Below are 13,755 nucleotides of genomic sequence, written 5' to 3'. Positions count from 1 at the left end.
CCTCCGGTTTTAAACAGCTCGGCAGGTAAGCCATCGGCTCCTGCTGCTTTATTATTCTTCAGACGGGCTATACATTTTATACCATCTTCTGGGATTGGATCTGTAGTATCATCGTATTCGCTACAATTGGATACCAGCAGATTTGAGAAATGTTCGTTCCATATCCTGACCAGGCTATCTGCATCTGTTACCAGATTACCTTGCTGGTCTCTACAGAAGGGTGTGTCTGTACCAAACCCATCTGTTTGATGTTTCACTCTTTGGTAGAATTTTCGGACTTCATTCTGGCTCCTGTATATCTCGATTTTTCACACTCCCGCTTTTCGATTTCTCTCTCTTTTTCTTGCGGAAAAGACGTTTCTCTTCTCTCCTTTTCTCCCGATATCTCTCTCATGCGCTACGCGTTGCTACTGATTGTAAAGTAGCTCTATATGCCGCATTTTTCTCTTCGGTAGCAGCACGACACTCCTTTAAGTATCGAAGTATGGATTTTGCAGCTGTTTGCATGGAGTGGGCAATATTTGACATTGTGTTGTTATGTTATCGGGACAAGGAGTGCTCTCATTAAGCAGTTTGGCCAGTTGTGTGGAGTATTATGTGGCTATCTGTTGTGATTGCAGCTTACCGATGTCTAACTTTCGTGTTGTGTCTGTTACACTTTGTTTGCTACGTTTAATCTGGTACGTACCTTTGCTGCAACAAGGTAGTGGTCCGAGTCTATGTTTGCACCTCGGAACGATCGTACATCCAACACGCTTGATGCATGTCTTCCATCTATCACAACGTGATAAATTTGATTTCTTGTTCTTTGATCTGGCGGCAGCCAGGTACCCTTATGAATATCGAGATGCTTAAATCTGGTAATCTAACTACCATGTTTCTTGCAGCTGCAAAGTCTATCAGCCTCATACCATTGTCAGATGTTTCACTGTGGAGATTGAATTTCCGACTGTTGGGCCAAAGAAATTCTCCTTTCCAATTTTGGCATTAAAATCGCCTAGTATAATTTGAATGTCATAGGCAGTGCAACGGTCATAAGTTTCTTCGAAGCGCTCGTAAAATATATCTTTGGTCTGTTCGTCCTTATCTCCAGTGGGAGCATGAGCGCAAATAAAGGTGATGTTGAAGAATTGTGCTTTTAATCGAATTGCAGCGAGTTTTTCATTCATTAAAGTACAGTACACATTGTCGGTTTTGAATGACGATTTTTTGCAATTATCGATAACTGTCCAGCAACTACAAAATATTTTGTGGTTGCATGATGAATGACAAAAAAGAACGTCCACACTAGCAAGCAACAACAAAGCTGTCATTCAAAACTGACAATGTGTACCCAGCTTTAGACTCCACAATTCATCACAAAATTGTCGTACAACTATAAAGGGTATTTTTGTGTTCGATAATTTCTCAACAAATGTCTGTGAGTTCGTTAAGGGCAAATTTTGGTAAATGGTAACGGAAAGAAATATCATATAATGCGGATGCTGTTCCATATCATTGAACTATAAAAAGAAGCGGTCTGCACTCATTTTGTGGAAAATGTCTGAGTGAGTTCGTGGAAAATACTTAAGATTACAAGATACGGGATGCTGTTCTCTTCAAGTCTGCTAAGCCTAAGCAAAGTTATGTCCTTAAATATCCCATAAAAACACATCTAACCTATACTATATGTCATTGAAATGAATTTCCAAAATGATAATTGAAGTGTTGTTGAAAAATGTCAACAGAAGTTGTTCTAAGGAAAAAGTATGGTTTGGTGATTGATACAATGTCTATGATGACATAATGACTTTCATACATCGATTTCGATTGATCTACAAAAAAAGTGTATTTGTTTCGACAAAAAATTGAGATTTATTATCAAAAAAAACTCATTTACTCGTTTAAAGGGGTAGCGTAAGCCCAAGTTTAACTGTGGTGTTGCGTTGTTGTTGTAATTATTGTTGTTGTTATTGGTAGTGGAGGTGTTCATATGTGTGTTTTGTTGTTGTTAGATTTGCAAAAAAGAAGAATTCAAATATTTGTAAAAGAATAAAAATAAACAGAAACACAAAAACAAAAAAAGAAAGGAAAAACAACAAGAATCCAGTAAATATGATATATCACACATCAATCAAATTGAATTTGTATAATAAAAATGTAATTTTTTTTTTGTAAATGGAGAGAGAGAAAAAGATAAACATTGTCATGCATTAAGAAATCATGTTTGGTTTGTTTTTTTTTTTTTTTTTAATTGTAATAAAACAAATTAAAATGTAATTATTTCCATTATAGTTTACTAAACACACACACATGTATTGAAACATGCTTTAAGTTTTCGATTTTTTTCATTTTAATATTTTAATTGGAATCAAAAGAACAACTAAATAATTGGAATTTTTTGTTTTTTTTTTCTTATGGAAAAGCCAATTAATTTGAAATTTTCTTTACTTGTTAAAGTTTGTTTTTTAGCAACCCAAAAGTTCTTAACATTTATCTTACCTGCTTGAGCAATAAATCACTGTTGGCCGATAGACATGTAACCAAATATTTGGTTAGATTAAGAAATGAACCCAACACCTCCAGTGTCAGATGTTCCCGTGACGAACGTTGCAGCATAAATGATATAACTAAGAAACCACGATTTTGTATCATATGCTGCTGTACCGTTTGTGAGGTTTCCACGAGTTCACATATGAAACCTAACAGCTTGGAACTGTAAAGAAGGAAGGAAATATTGGGTTAACATTATTTTCGGTAACAGCAGAATAATTGACATATAGTCGTGTAAGTAATAATGGTTGGATATTAAAAATCATACGCCCATTTTAACTAAAAATTATAAGATACGTTTTTACGGCGCACGGTGGTTCAGAAATCGATTTTAATGGGCAAAATTCAAATTTTTGTCGATATCGATTGTTAATTTTTATAAGGAAACCAAAAATGTAGGTAAAAATATTGGAACGCATGGGCGTGGTGTGTTCATAAAAACTAAAATTTTTCCCGTACGTAATTTTTGAAAATTGTTGGGGAAAGAAATTACTATTTCTCGGAAACTTGCACATATTGTAGGACTGTCGTCTTCAAGAAACGTTTTAACAAATTAACATAGCGTTTAGACGTAGTGAGCTTTTAAAATTTTTCCTCAGATACTAAATTTTCGTGAAATTCCAACTTTAGAGAAGTAGAACTTTTACGAAATAAGTAAAAAAGTATCAGTCGGCTTTGCCGACAGAGATATACCCTCAGCCTATGTGAATTTAAATTTTCTTCTACGGACAGATCGAATGTCTTTTCAGAATTTTGTGGCCATTTTGGGACATTTGAGCTTGCCGACAAAACTGTGAATTAGGATTAATGTTCAAAAGTGTTGTGGAGGAGTTTAAGTACAAGGGACCAACTTGTTCTATTATGGAAGCGGATCTTATTTTGGGTCATATCATTTCGCTAGATATCGCTCCCACTCATCGTATAAGTTTGCCAGGAAGCATAGACTTGTCCACGGAAGACATAATATATCTTTAAACAGGACCACAATGAACATGATCGGTATACCTTTCCAAAGGATCTCCGAACAGACCATAAACTGCACTTATACACAATAGCTGAACTTTTGTAGGTAAGGGAGGTACTAAATTTGGACAAAATATTAGGAGATCCAAAATTCGGGAGAAAAGTCTCCCTTGTCCCGCCTGGGATGTTTGCGGAACAATTATTATTAAAGTTTGGACCAAATTGGTTGCTCCGTTCAAGAGATACCGTGCATACTATTTTAGGGGCATTGTTTAAATATTTGAGGGAAATACAGAAAGTTGTGGACCGGTACTGCACATCTTCGCACTAAAACTAAGTTTGGACAAAATATGACGAAGGCCAACTTTTGAACCAAATCGGGTGATAAGTTCGAGAGTTATCGTGCTCTCGAGACACTTCATATGGTGCCATAGGGGCTTTTGACACCTTTCGGACTGTTTTCTCAAGAAGTATGGACTTGCCCCGAAAAAAAGATGTTTACCTTCGTGACCTTTGGACAAAAAAAAATACGAAGGCCGAATTATGGACCGAAATGGCAGATTCGTTTGACAGCTGATCCGTTTGAGACTATTTTCTCAGGAAGTATGAACTTGCCCCTGATAAATCTTGTGATTTGTATAGGGAACAGTGAATACAAGTTGTTACAATAAAAAACAAACCGATTCGAGAGTAGGTCTTAAAATGAACTTATCCGAAATGGATGTGGGAGGTACACGAAGGAGGGGACCGATTGAGTATGTATGGACCAAATCGGTTACTTCCTTCAAGATTAATCGTGCACACGGACATGGCTTAATCAACTCCAAATTTTCTGAAACAGATTTCGTCCAAACATACTTGGATTTAGTCTTGTCCGGCTGTATGTTTGTCTGGCTGGCTGGAGCGCACGATAACTCTCGAACGAATCGATTTGGTCCAAAACTTTGCTTTCGTAATATTTCGTCTAAACTTAGTTTAAGTTCGAAGATAAGCCATATCGGTCCACTCCTTCGGGCACCTCCCCCGCAAAATTTAACTACAATGTTCATAGATGTGAAAAGTCAAAACACGGACGACGGAGCGCTATTTAAACAAATCGTGGTCAAAATTCACATTTTTAGGGTTTTTATGTTTTTAACGATTTTGCTGGAAAATCGCAAGTCCTATCGAAATGGGGTTAAGAAACTGTTGCAGCAGTGAAGACGTAGAAGATGAAAGATACCAAGGAGCGGTCCTGACCGGCTTTAACATGGCAAGGTCCAGGATTTATCTTGATCCCTCTTTCATCTCAAGTGGACACTGACCTCCCCGTTGTATCAACTGGGGTAGCTGCCTTTAACACCCGTTAAAGGTAGTGAGTTGAAATGTGCCGCGCGTTCACCCATAAGAACGTTAAAAACTAGAAAAAGCAGCCTACTATGAAAAAACAAAAGAAAAGAAAAACAAATCCATCTAAAGTTGACGACCCATGCAAACGTTTTAAGGACTGTCCCCACTCTTTATAGAGAAGGTTCAGTTTACGCATTGGCAAAAATACTTGAAAAGTACAAGGCCGACATTACTGCCATACAGGAAATACGATGGAATGGGAAAGGCGTCACAACAACACCTAAAGGCGCACTGTATTATAGCTGCCATAACACAAAGCATGAGTTCGGTTGCGGATTTGTAGTTGGTCGGAGGTTAAAACATCTGATCTCCAGCTTCACCCCAGTGAATGAAAGACTCGCTACAATTTGACTAAAAGCAAAATTCTTCAACATCAGCTTTATTTGCGCTCATGTTCCCACTGAAGACAAGGACGAGCAGACCAAATATATATTTTATGAGCGCTTAGAAGAAACATATGACCGTTGCCCTGCCCATGACATTCAAATTATTCTAGGCGATTTTAATGCCAAAATTGGAAAGGAAAATATCTTTGGCCCAACAGTCGGAAAATTCAGTCTCAACAGTTAAACATCTGACAATGGTATGATGCTGATAGACTTCGCAGCGGCAAAAAAATGGTAGTTAACAGTACCAGATTTAAACATCTCGACATCCATAAGGGCACAAGAAATCAAATTGATCACGTTGTGATAGATGGAAGGCATTCATCGAGCGTGTTGGACGTGCTTTCCAGTACCTTGTTGCATCAAAGTTACGCACCCGATTAAACGTAGCAAACAAAGTACGAACAGACACAACACCAAAGTTAGACGTCAGTAAGCTGCAATCACAACAGATAGCCACAGCATATTCCACTGAACTAGCCCAATTGCTTAAATTAAGATCTCCTCATCCCGATAACATATCAGGACAATGGCAAACATTGCCCACTCCATGCAAACAGCCGAAAATCAGTACTTGGATACCAGAGACCTCTACCAAGGAATCCATGGTATGATCAGGAGTGAGAAAAATGCGGCACAATCCGTAGCAACGCGTAGCGCACGGGAAAGATATCGGGAGAAAAGGAGAGAGGAAAAACGTCTTTTCCGCAGGAAAAAGAGAGAGTTGAAAAAGCAGGAGTGTGAAAAAATCGATATGTACAGGAACCAGAATGAAGTCCGAAAATTCTACCAAAGAGTCAAGCATCAAACTGATGGTTTTGGTACAGGGACATCCTCCTGTAGAGACAAGCAAGGTAATTTGGTAACTGATACAGATAGTATGCTCAGGATATGGATAGAACATTTTTCAAAACTGTTGGTATCCAAAGCAGCGAAGACGACGAAAATACCACAGACCCAATCCCAGAAAATGGTATTGAATATATACCGTCCACCCCAGATGAGATAAGGACAGCTAGTTGGTACCATCTGGCAGGAAGAACGAGTACCCGACTATTGGAACCTGAGTATCCTGTGCCCCGTCCACAGGAAGGGAGATAAGACTGTATGCTCTAACTATAGGGGGATAAATCTACTCCCTATTGCCTACAAGATCGTGTTAGGGATATTGTGCGAATGACTAATTGAACCAACGAGATTATTGGATAATTTGTCGATTCTAAAGCAGCCTTCGACAGCCCGCTACGTTCAAAGGTATTCCAAGCCATGTCTGAATTTGGTATCCCCGCAAAGCTTATCCGGCTTTGTGAAATGACTTTAACTGACACGAGCTCCTCAGTTAAAATAGGAAAGAACCTCTCCGAAGAATTTTGTACCAAAAGAGGTTTCAGACAAGGAGACATCCTTTCGTGTGATCTATTCAACATCCTGCTGGAAAATGGTAAACGAGAGGCAAACGTCAAAAGAAGTGGCACAATCTACACCAATATCCACATGTTACTTGCTTATGCTGATGATATAGACATCATGGGAAGATCAGTAAAAGAAGTAACTGATACCTTTATGAAGGTCGAAGGAGAATCTGCTAAAGTGGGTCTGGCGCTAAACGGTGAGAAGACCAATTTAATGGTGTCGACGCGCAATGCGTCCATTGACCTCGGACCAACTGTGGAAGTTGTATATTTTTGAGGTAAGCACAATAAACGACATCAGTTGTGAAATAAAAAGAAGAATTGTATTGGCCAACAGATGCTACTTTGGTTTAAGTAAGCAGTTTAGAAACAAAGCCACATCTCGTCTAACAAAAATAACGCTCTACAAAACACTGATACTACCCGTGCTGATGTATGGCTCCGAAGCCTGGGTACTTGCGCAAGCAGACATGGCAATGCTTGGTGTGTTTGAGAGAAAAATTCTTCGAGTTCGCCACATTTTTAGGTTTATTTCACACTCAGTTCAGGTTATATTTTTAGGTTTTTTTGTTAGGTTTTACGATTTTGCTTAAAACGGCAGGTCCTCTCGAAATGGGACTAGAGAAAATCTTATAGCTGTGAAATTTTTCTGGCATATTGGGTACGTAATTTTTTCTTAGGTTTTACTATTGTTGAGATATTTAATTTTAAGTTGGGAAAGTGCAGTCATGACATTGTTTTATAAGTAGACGATACAGTCAGTGAATTGTCCCAATCTGAACTCCTATATCTCGAAAATGGTAAAACCTACAAAAATATCATAAAAAGCAATCTTAGAGATAGAATTTTCACTGTTAAAACATTTTTGCGTTTCGTTTTTCCAGCAAAATCGTGAAAACCTAAAAAAACCTCTAAAAATGTGAACTTTGACCGCTCCGGTTATTTTTTGGTTTATTGAGTTTTCTCATCTATGAACATTGTGGATTCAGAATCCGCTAAAACTTCTCAGGTGTAAGCTCCTTTCATTTAAAGTTGGTTCAAGAGCACCATGTAGTGTGTATTTTTGTCGGCAAGTTCATATACCCAAAATTCTGAAAATCCTCTAAATACATACATTTTTTTTTTGGAAAAAGTGTTCCAATTCTCACAGCCTAAGGGTATGTCTTTGTCGACTAATACTTTTTAGTTATTTCCATACCGTTTCCCATATTAAATGCAGTTTTTTACTCAAATGGAATTTTTTTTAATTTATAAGTTTTTTATGGTTTATATGAGCTTTTTTATGGATTTTTTATTTTAATCTTTGACCAAATTTGATTTTTTTTATCATTGGAACATTTGAATAAGTCAAAAACACTCATATAACTTTGACCTTGAATTCCTCAGCAACTTCTAGACCGAATTTTTCCTTTCAGATGCATCGGAGCTGAAAGTGTTATCTTTCAAACAAAACAAAAAATAAAATTATGAAAATATCTCTATCCTTTCAAAAGTTATAGAGTTTTGACCAGAAAAAAAAGCGATTCTGAACCACTGTGCGGCGTATGAATAATGCTAAAAGCAACGTCAATAATACACCACCTACATGTGGGGTATTCTTGGTTTAAAGCAAATTTGGAGACGCCCACACTATAACACACACTTTCCTATGCCCATGACTCGCCGAGCAGAACACGTACGCAAACAGGCAATTCCTCAGGTAATTGCAGTCATAGGAAATTATGTCTAACAGAGTGAGTGTTGACATCATTGGTTCAAAGAATCTCTAAATTGAAATAATTTGTATGCATTTTGTCACTATCGGAAATAAGCATCATTGAAATAAAAGTTTCTGGACCCCAAATATGTTGAGACCAAATCAGTAGTGGAATTCTGTAACACATTTTTCGAGTTACCGACAAAAATCGGTAAAATTAAAATACTTATAATTTCGGTAATTAACAAAATTTTTCGGTAAGTTAACAACAAAAATGTAGTACGAGGGGCACTAAAAACCTTCTGGCCTAGGCAACACGCAGCACAGTGGATCCACTTGTATGGAGAAAGTGGCCAAAAATATTTAGAGTGTAAAAATCAAGCCAATGCACCGGTTACAACTTTGTGCTGCTGCGAAGAGTGTTTTAAGAAACAACGAGCGTAACATTCTCCCCCCTTTCCCCCCTGGAGGAGGTACACGGTAAGAATTGTTTTATGCTGATAATACACAATGACAATAACAAAGGTTTCGATTATCTTATGATGCAAAAATAGGCTTGGGAAACAAAACAATCGCCAAAACAACATAAAATCTAATCAATTTAGCGGATTAAAAAATCAACATTTTTGTCTGAAAATTGGTAACAGTTTTAATATAAATCTTATAGCGTTCTTCCTGAAAGGCAAGTACCACGTGGTCAGATAACAGAGTTATATGCTAATATATCCATAGAAACCCTATTCTAGGGCAGCTGTAGTTAGCAACCCACCAATTATAGTCTGGCACTAGATGACAGCTGATTTTAATACTGAATAATCTTAAACCGATGACGTACTTTGGAAAGTTATTCCCGAGGTGGGCACCGGTGGGCATCATGACTGAAACCTTAGGTCAAATTTAAGTATATTATCGAATTGACATTACAAAATACACTAAGAAAATATGCAGCTAACTAGAATTCCACAACACGCTAAAACACTATTTTTTAATGAAAATTAATCTATTACCTCCTCCTTCAAAATCCACTATAATACAGCCCTAGAAATAATTATATGGTACAGCCATGATTATCTTTAAACTTATAGTTAAGGACTATTATCCAGATGTAATTTATTTACGATAGTAGTGGTTAGTGTGCTTTTTCATACCTATGACTGCCGACCTTGTGTGTCTTATATACATACATATCCGTAATATTATTCAAATTAATTTTTTTGGAAATAATTATATGGTACAGGGAAAAATTTTAAAGTTATAATTTTACTATAAAGGACTTGAACAAAATTATTGACATAAAATGTATTTAGGATTAAGTACAATAAAGAAACATGCAATTAAGGAACAATTGGAATGGTTCCCATTAGGTTCTGTCCCTGGCTGCAGCTCTGGGAAATCATGCAATCTAAAAAAGCTATATCATGATTGTTTTACTTTTCTTACAATTTTAAATCAGATCTGTCCAATAGAACCAACTACTTTCAATATAAATGATGAAACTCATCCCCCACAAGGTGTTTGTAAACTGCCTGACGACTACAATTTGAGTCTGAATCAAACTAGTGACCAACAAAAACTTATGTAATCAAACGGTGCACTCTTTTTACAACTTTTAATTGTAGAAAATAAATAAATGATAAAATAAAAACTAAAAATGGCAAGTTATAGTAATGTAAAATACTAAAATAATAGAAGAATTCCCTGAAAACATCAATGAGCAAAACATTACAGTTGCTTACTCAGTTGTTCGATATAGTACCCTATTGTATGTTCTCGAAACGGGTATATATCATCTAAATTTCTCGTTTTATGTCACTTTAAATGATATTGCACAGTTATATTGTGCATATGTATCCGTCTAACAGGTACATGTGTTTTATTATGCTTCGGCACAATAAAGGACAAGTTTGGTGTTAAATTTGGCCTTTCTAACAGTACGAAAACTTCCAATTTTTACATTTTTTAAATCGTCTGTTAGTTATCTATCATTTAAAGTTGAAAAATCTGCATATTGTTTGATTACGTAACGTTTTGTAGGTCACTTATTTGGTCCTGACCCAAATTATAGCCGCCAGGCAGGTTATAAACTACTTATTTGGATGTATTACACAATTGATAATGAACATATTTATTTCTGTTATTTAGTTTCAATTGAAATGTTTGTAAAAATGTACAAAAATATTCGTTAAACCTTGCAGTTTAACAAAATTTCGGCCTATATGCCAATATGTCATTGTCATCTGGTTTCCAGGGTCATATTAAGAGGCGGAATGATATACAAGCCATTCTGATTGTACTTAAAGTTCATGCAACTGCGTTGCACATAATCCAAAATTAATTTTATGTCAATATCTGTACTTAATCTTTTTGTATTAAAATAAGAACATAAATATTTTACATTGTACCATATAAATATTTCTCAAGAAAGGTCTTTAAAAAAATATTGTTATTAAAATAACGGTATATGTATAAATGCCACAAGGTGAACAGTTATAGGTTATAATAAGCACCTAATGCACTAAAAACATAAATTATAAAAATCCCGATTATGTACATTTTTAAGAAAAATTTGGACATATTTATATTTGTACCATATAATTATTTCTAGGGCTGTATTTTGCTATACGTATTAGGTTGTACTCACAACAAAAAATATAAGTCAAAGGTTCCGAATTTTGAAGCTATTCTTAAGAAGATCGCGTTCGAATGAAACAAAAATTAATATATTTTTAAAAAGGTCCATGTCATAGCTGTCAGAGTTGCCAGATGTTGTACCAAAATTTTGACATTAATTTTTTTATTTTTGGCCAATGGGTGGAACCACTGTGCGCAGGTTTGAATTTTTTAGCCTATGCGTACTAAAGACAGTTTGACATGCGACCATGTGTTGGGTTGTTTTCAGTGGCTTGATGGAGACACCTCCAAAACGTGGGGTTTGAACGCTTTTGCAGCATCTCCTGGCGTCGAAAATCGTTGACCACGCTTTTTTTCTTGATGTGCTGCAATCAAATGAAGTTCAATGAAGCTGGTTTGAATCGATGTGTGAGAGCTCGCATTGTCATTATGCAGAACGATTCGATTCAGGCGAACGAATTGTAGTGTAACACTCAGAATTAACCGTCCTACATATCTCAAGCTGTATAGTCGCCATATGGTAAATTTTGCCGAAGAAACCGGTGACCATTTGCTTCGAAGGTATTCTTCCATGGACAACTTTCGTTGGATTGGGTTCGCTTTCGTAGACCCAAATGGTCGATTCCTTTTTGATTTCGGGCTCCTACGCATAGATCCAAGATACGTCATCTGTGACGATCTTATAAATATCATTTAAAGCACCGGGATCGTTTTTACACACGATTTTTTTGCACAAATCAACAAGAGCCTTTTTTGAGCGATTGACCAATTTTGCTGGATCCAGCGAGAAAAATCCATTTGGCGACCAGGTGTTCATGCTATATCAAATCTTTGTGGGTGGAAGAATTGCCCACCCATAGCGATAATGCAAGATCCGGTCACGCACGGCTTAATTTTTTTCTGGCACAACGGCCGACTGCGTTTTTTTTTGCGTATTGCGGCCACGGTGGAATTCATTAAGCCTGTTATTCATAATGAAATAGGATGGCCCTTTATCGACATACACATATTTAATTTGATCGTTGCACTCTTGCCGTGATTATCCATGTCGAAATTTTTGAAAAATTATAGGACGAAAATTTTCACATGTAAATTTCATTTTCTTGCAAAGTGATTTTTTAAAGTCACTGTAAACAACACAACACATGTTCGGACGTCAAACTGTCCTGAGTACGCTTACGCTAAAATTGTCAAACTTTCCAAAAAATTTCAAATGCTGCCTGGCGACACTGCATGTTGCCTAGGCCAGAAGGTTTTTAGTGTCTCTCGTAGTCGTTAAGTCCTACCGATATCATTCATAAATTTGCGTTTAAATTTTACCGATTTTTGTCGGTAACTTAAAAATTAGTTACAGAATTCCACTAGAGTTTTGAAGAATTTCAATCGACACAGGTCCGCCCCTCTTTCTGTCTGATTAACGTGACAAACTACTGGCAAAGCCTACTGATTCCTTTTTACTTGTTTTTTAAGTAGATCTACAATCAACATTCTGTAATATAATATCTTCGTATAATTTTTAGTATTTTATTTCATTTCATGTGACTTAATCTTCCACCTCCAACTGCCCACGTATGATTAATCTGCTTTCAATTCAAAACATACGTCTTCAAACAAACGCCATCAATAATATTTTCAATGAACTTTTAAACCATAAAACCATTGGAAAAGTTTCCATTACTATTCTTTTACAACTTTGATGCTAAGGATAACCTTACCACAACAAAAAACTAATAATAATAATAACAAAAACGACGAAAACAACAAATAATTGTATCATAACTTATGATGACTCTTTAGCTAACCAACGGCACTAGAACGTCATCATTGTTATGAACAATATCTTCAAGTTTTTGATGATGATATTCTAGACAAGTTTCTTGGCGAAAGAAAACTTGCAAAGTTTTCCCCTTCTTCTTAACTAAAGAGAGTATAAACTTCAAGATGTGTACACAGGAAGGCTGGTGCACTCACACACAAAACTTAAAGCTAAATTTTTGACAATCAAAAGATAAACTTACCATAACGTTGGATCACGTTTTATATCGCTAATACCCTCATGAGCCATATCCAGTTGTGAGAAGAGTGGAAATAAAACTTGTATGCCACCAATTGAATTCAATGTACAGTGTATGGAATGTGTAACAACAGCCTTAACATCCTGGAAAGGAAACAAAAGAGACAAGAATAAAATACAATGATAAAAGATAAACACACACACAATAACACAATACTCTGGAATGTAAAGAAATATTTAAAAGATTTGTCTTGAGATTTATTTAAATTATTTTTTGTTTAAAGTTGCTGCTGTTTTTCTTTGACTTTGTCAGCAAACAAAACGGCTAGAAGAAACTACAGCCTGGTTTTTAAGTAGCTCCTTAGAGACTTAACAAAAAAATAAAAAAGAAATACAAAACCAAAAAGTATACATTTGCCTGGAATCCTCAAAATACTTGAAATATGACAGACCGCAAAAGTTAAAACTTAAGCCGAAAACGACTAAGCAAACAACTTAACCTGAGGCGGCTGAATATGTCTCTCTTTCTCTTTCCCCTGAATTTCTTTCTTCCTTTCTTTGGATGGTAGGGGTAATGCAATGACAAAAATGTATCTCTAGAGATTATAGTTCAGCCGCAGCAGCAGGCAGACAACAAGGAAAGGGATGTGGAAATTTTGAAAACTTCAACTTGATTGTTGCCAAATTTAACTTCCGTAAAAATTCTTTCTCGTCGCATAAAATTTTAATACT

General features: G+C 36.2%; 1 protein-coding gene across 7 annotated transcripts in view; it reads right to left on the bottom strand.

Moving 5' to 3' along the window:
- rg (A kinase anchor protein rugose) overlaps positions 1-13,755 on the bottom strand; it is a 351,680-nt gene that overhangs the window by 102,859 nt on the left and 235,066 nt on the right. For all 7 annotated transcript variants that reach the window (XM_073976281.1, XM_073976279.1, XM_073976280.1 and 4 more), the window contains exons 12-13: positions 13,028-13,167; positions 2,482-2,695 (exon numbers count right to left, since the gene is read on the bottom strand). In XM_073976281.1, coding sequence (XP_073832382.1) covers positions 2,482-2,695; positions 13,028-13,167 — 354 coding nt within the window. The remainder of the gene's footprint in view (positions 1-2,481; positions 2,696-13,027; positions 13,168-13,755) is intronic.

This window comes from Musca autumnalis, unplaced genomic scaffold, assembly GCF_047663935.1.
Source record: "Musca autumnalis isolate F117 unplaced genomic scaffold, ASM4766393v1 scaffold_3, whole genome shotgun sequence".
NCBI classification, from domain to species: domain Eukaryota; kingdom Metazoa; phylum Arthropoda; class Insecta; order Diptera; family Muscidae; genus Musca; species Musca autumnalis.
The sequence above is the reverse complement of the archived record's forward strand: the minus strand, read 5'-3'. Positions and strand labels throughout refer to the sequence as shown.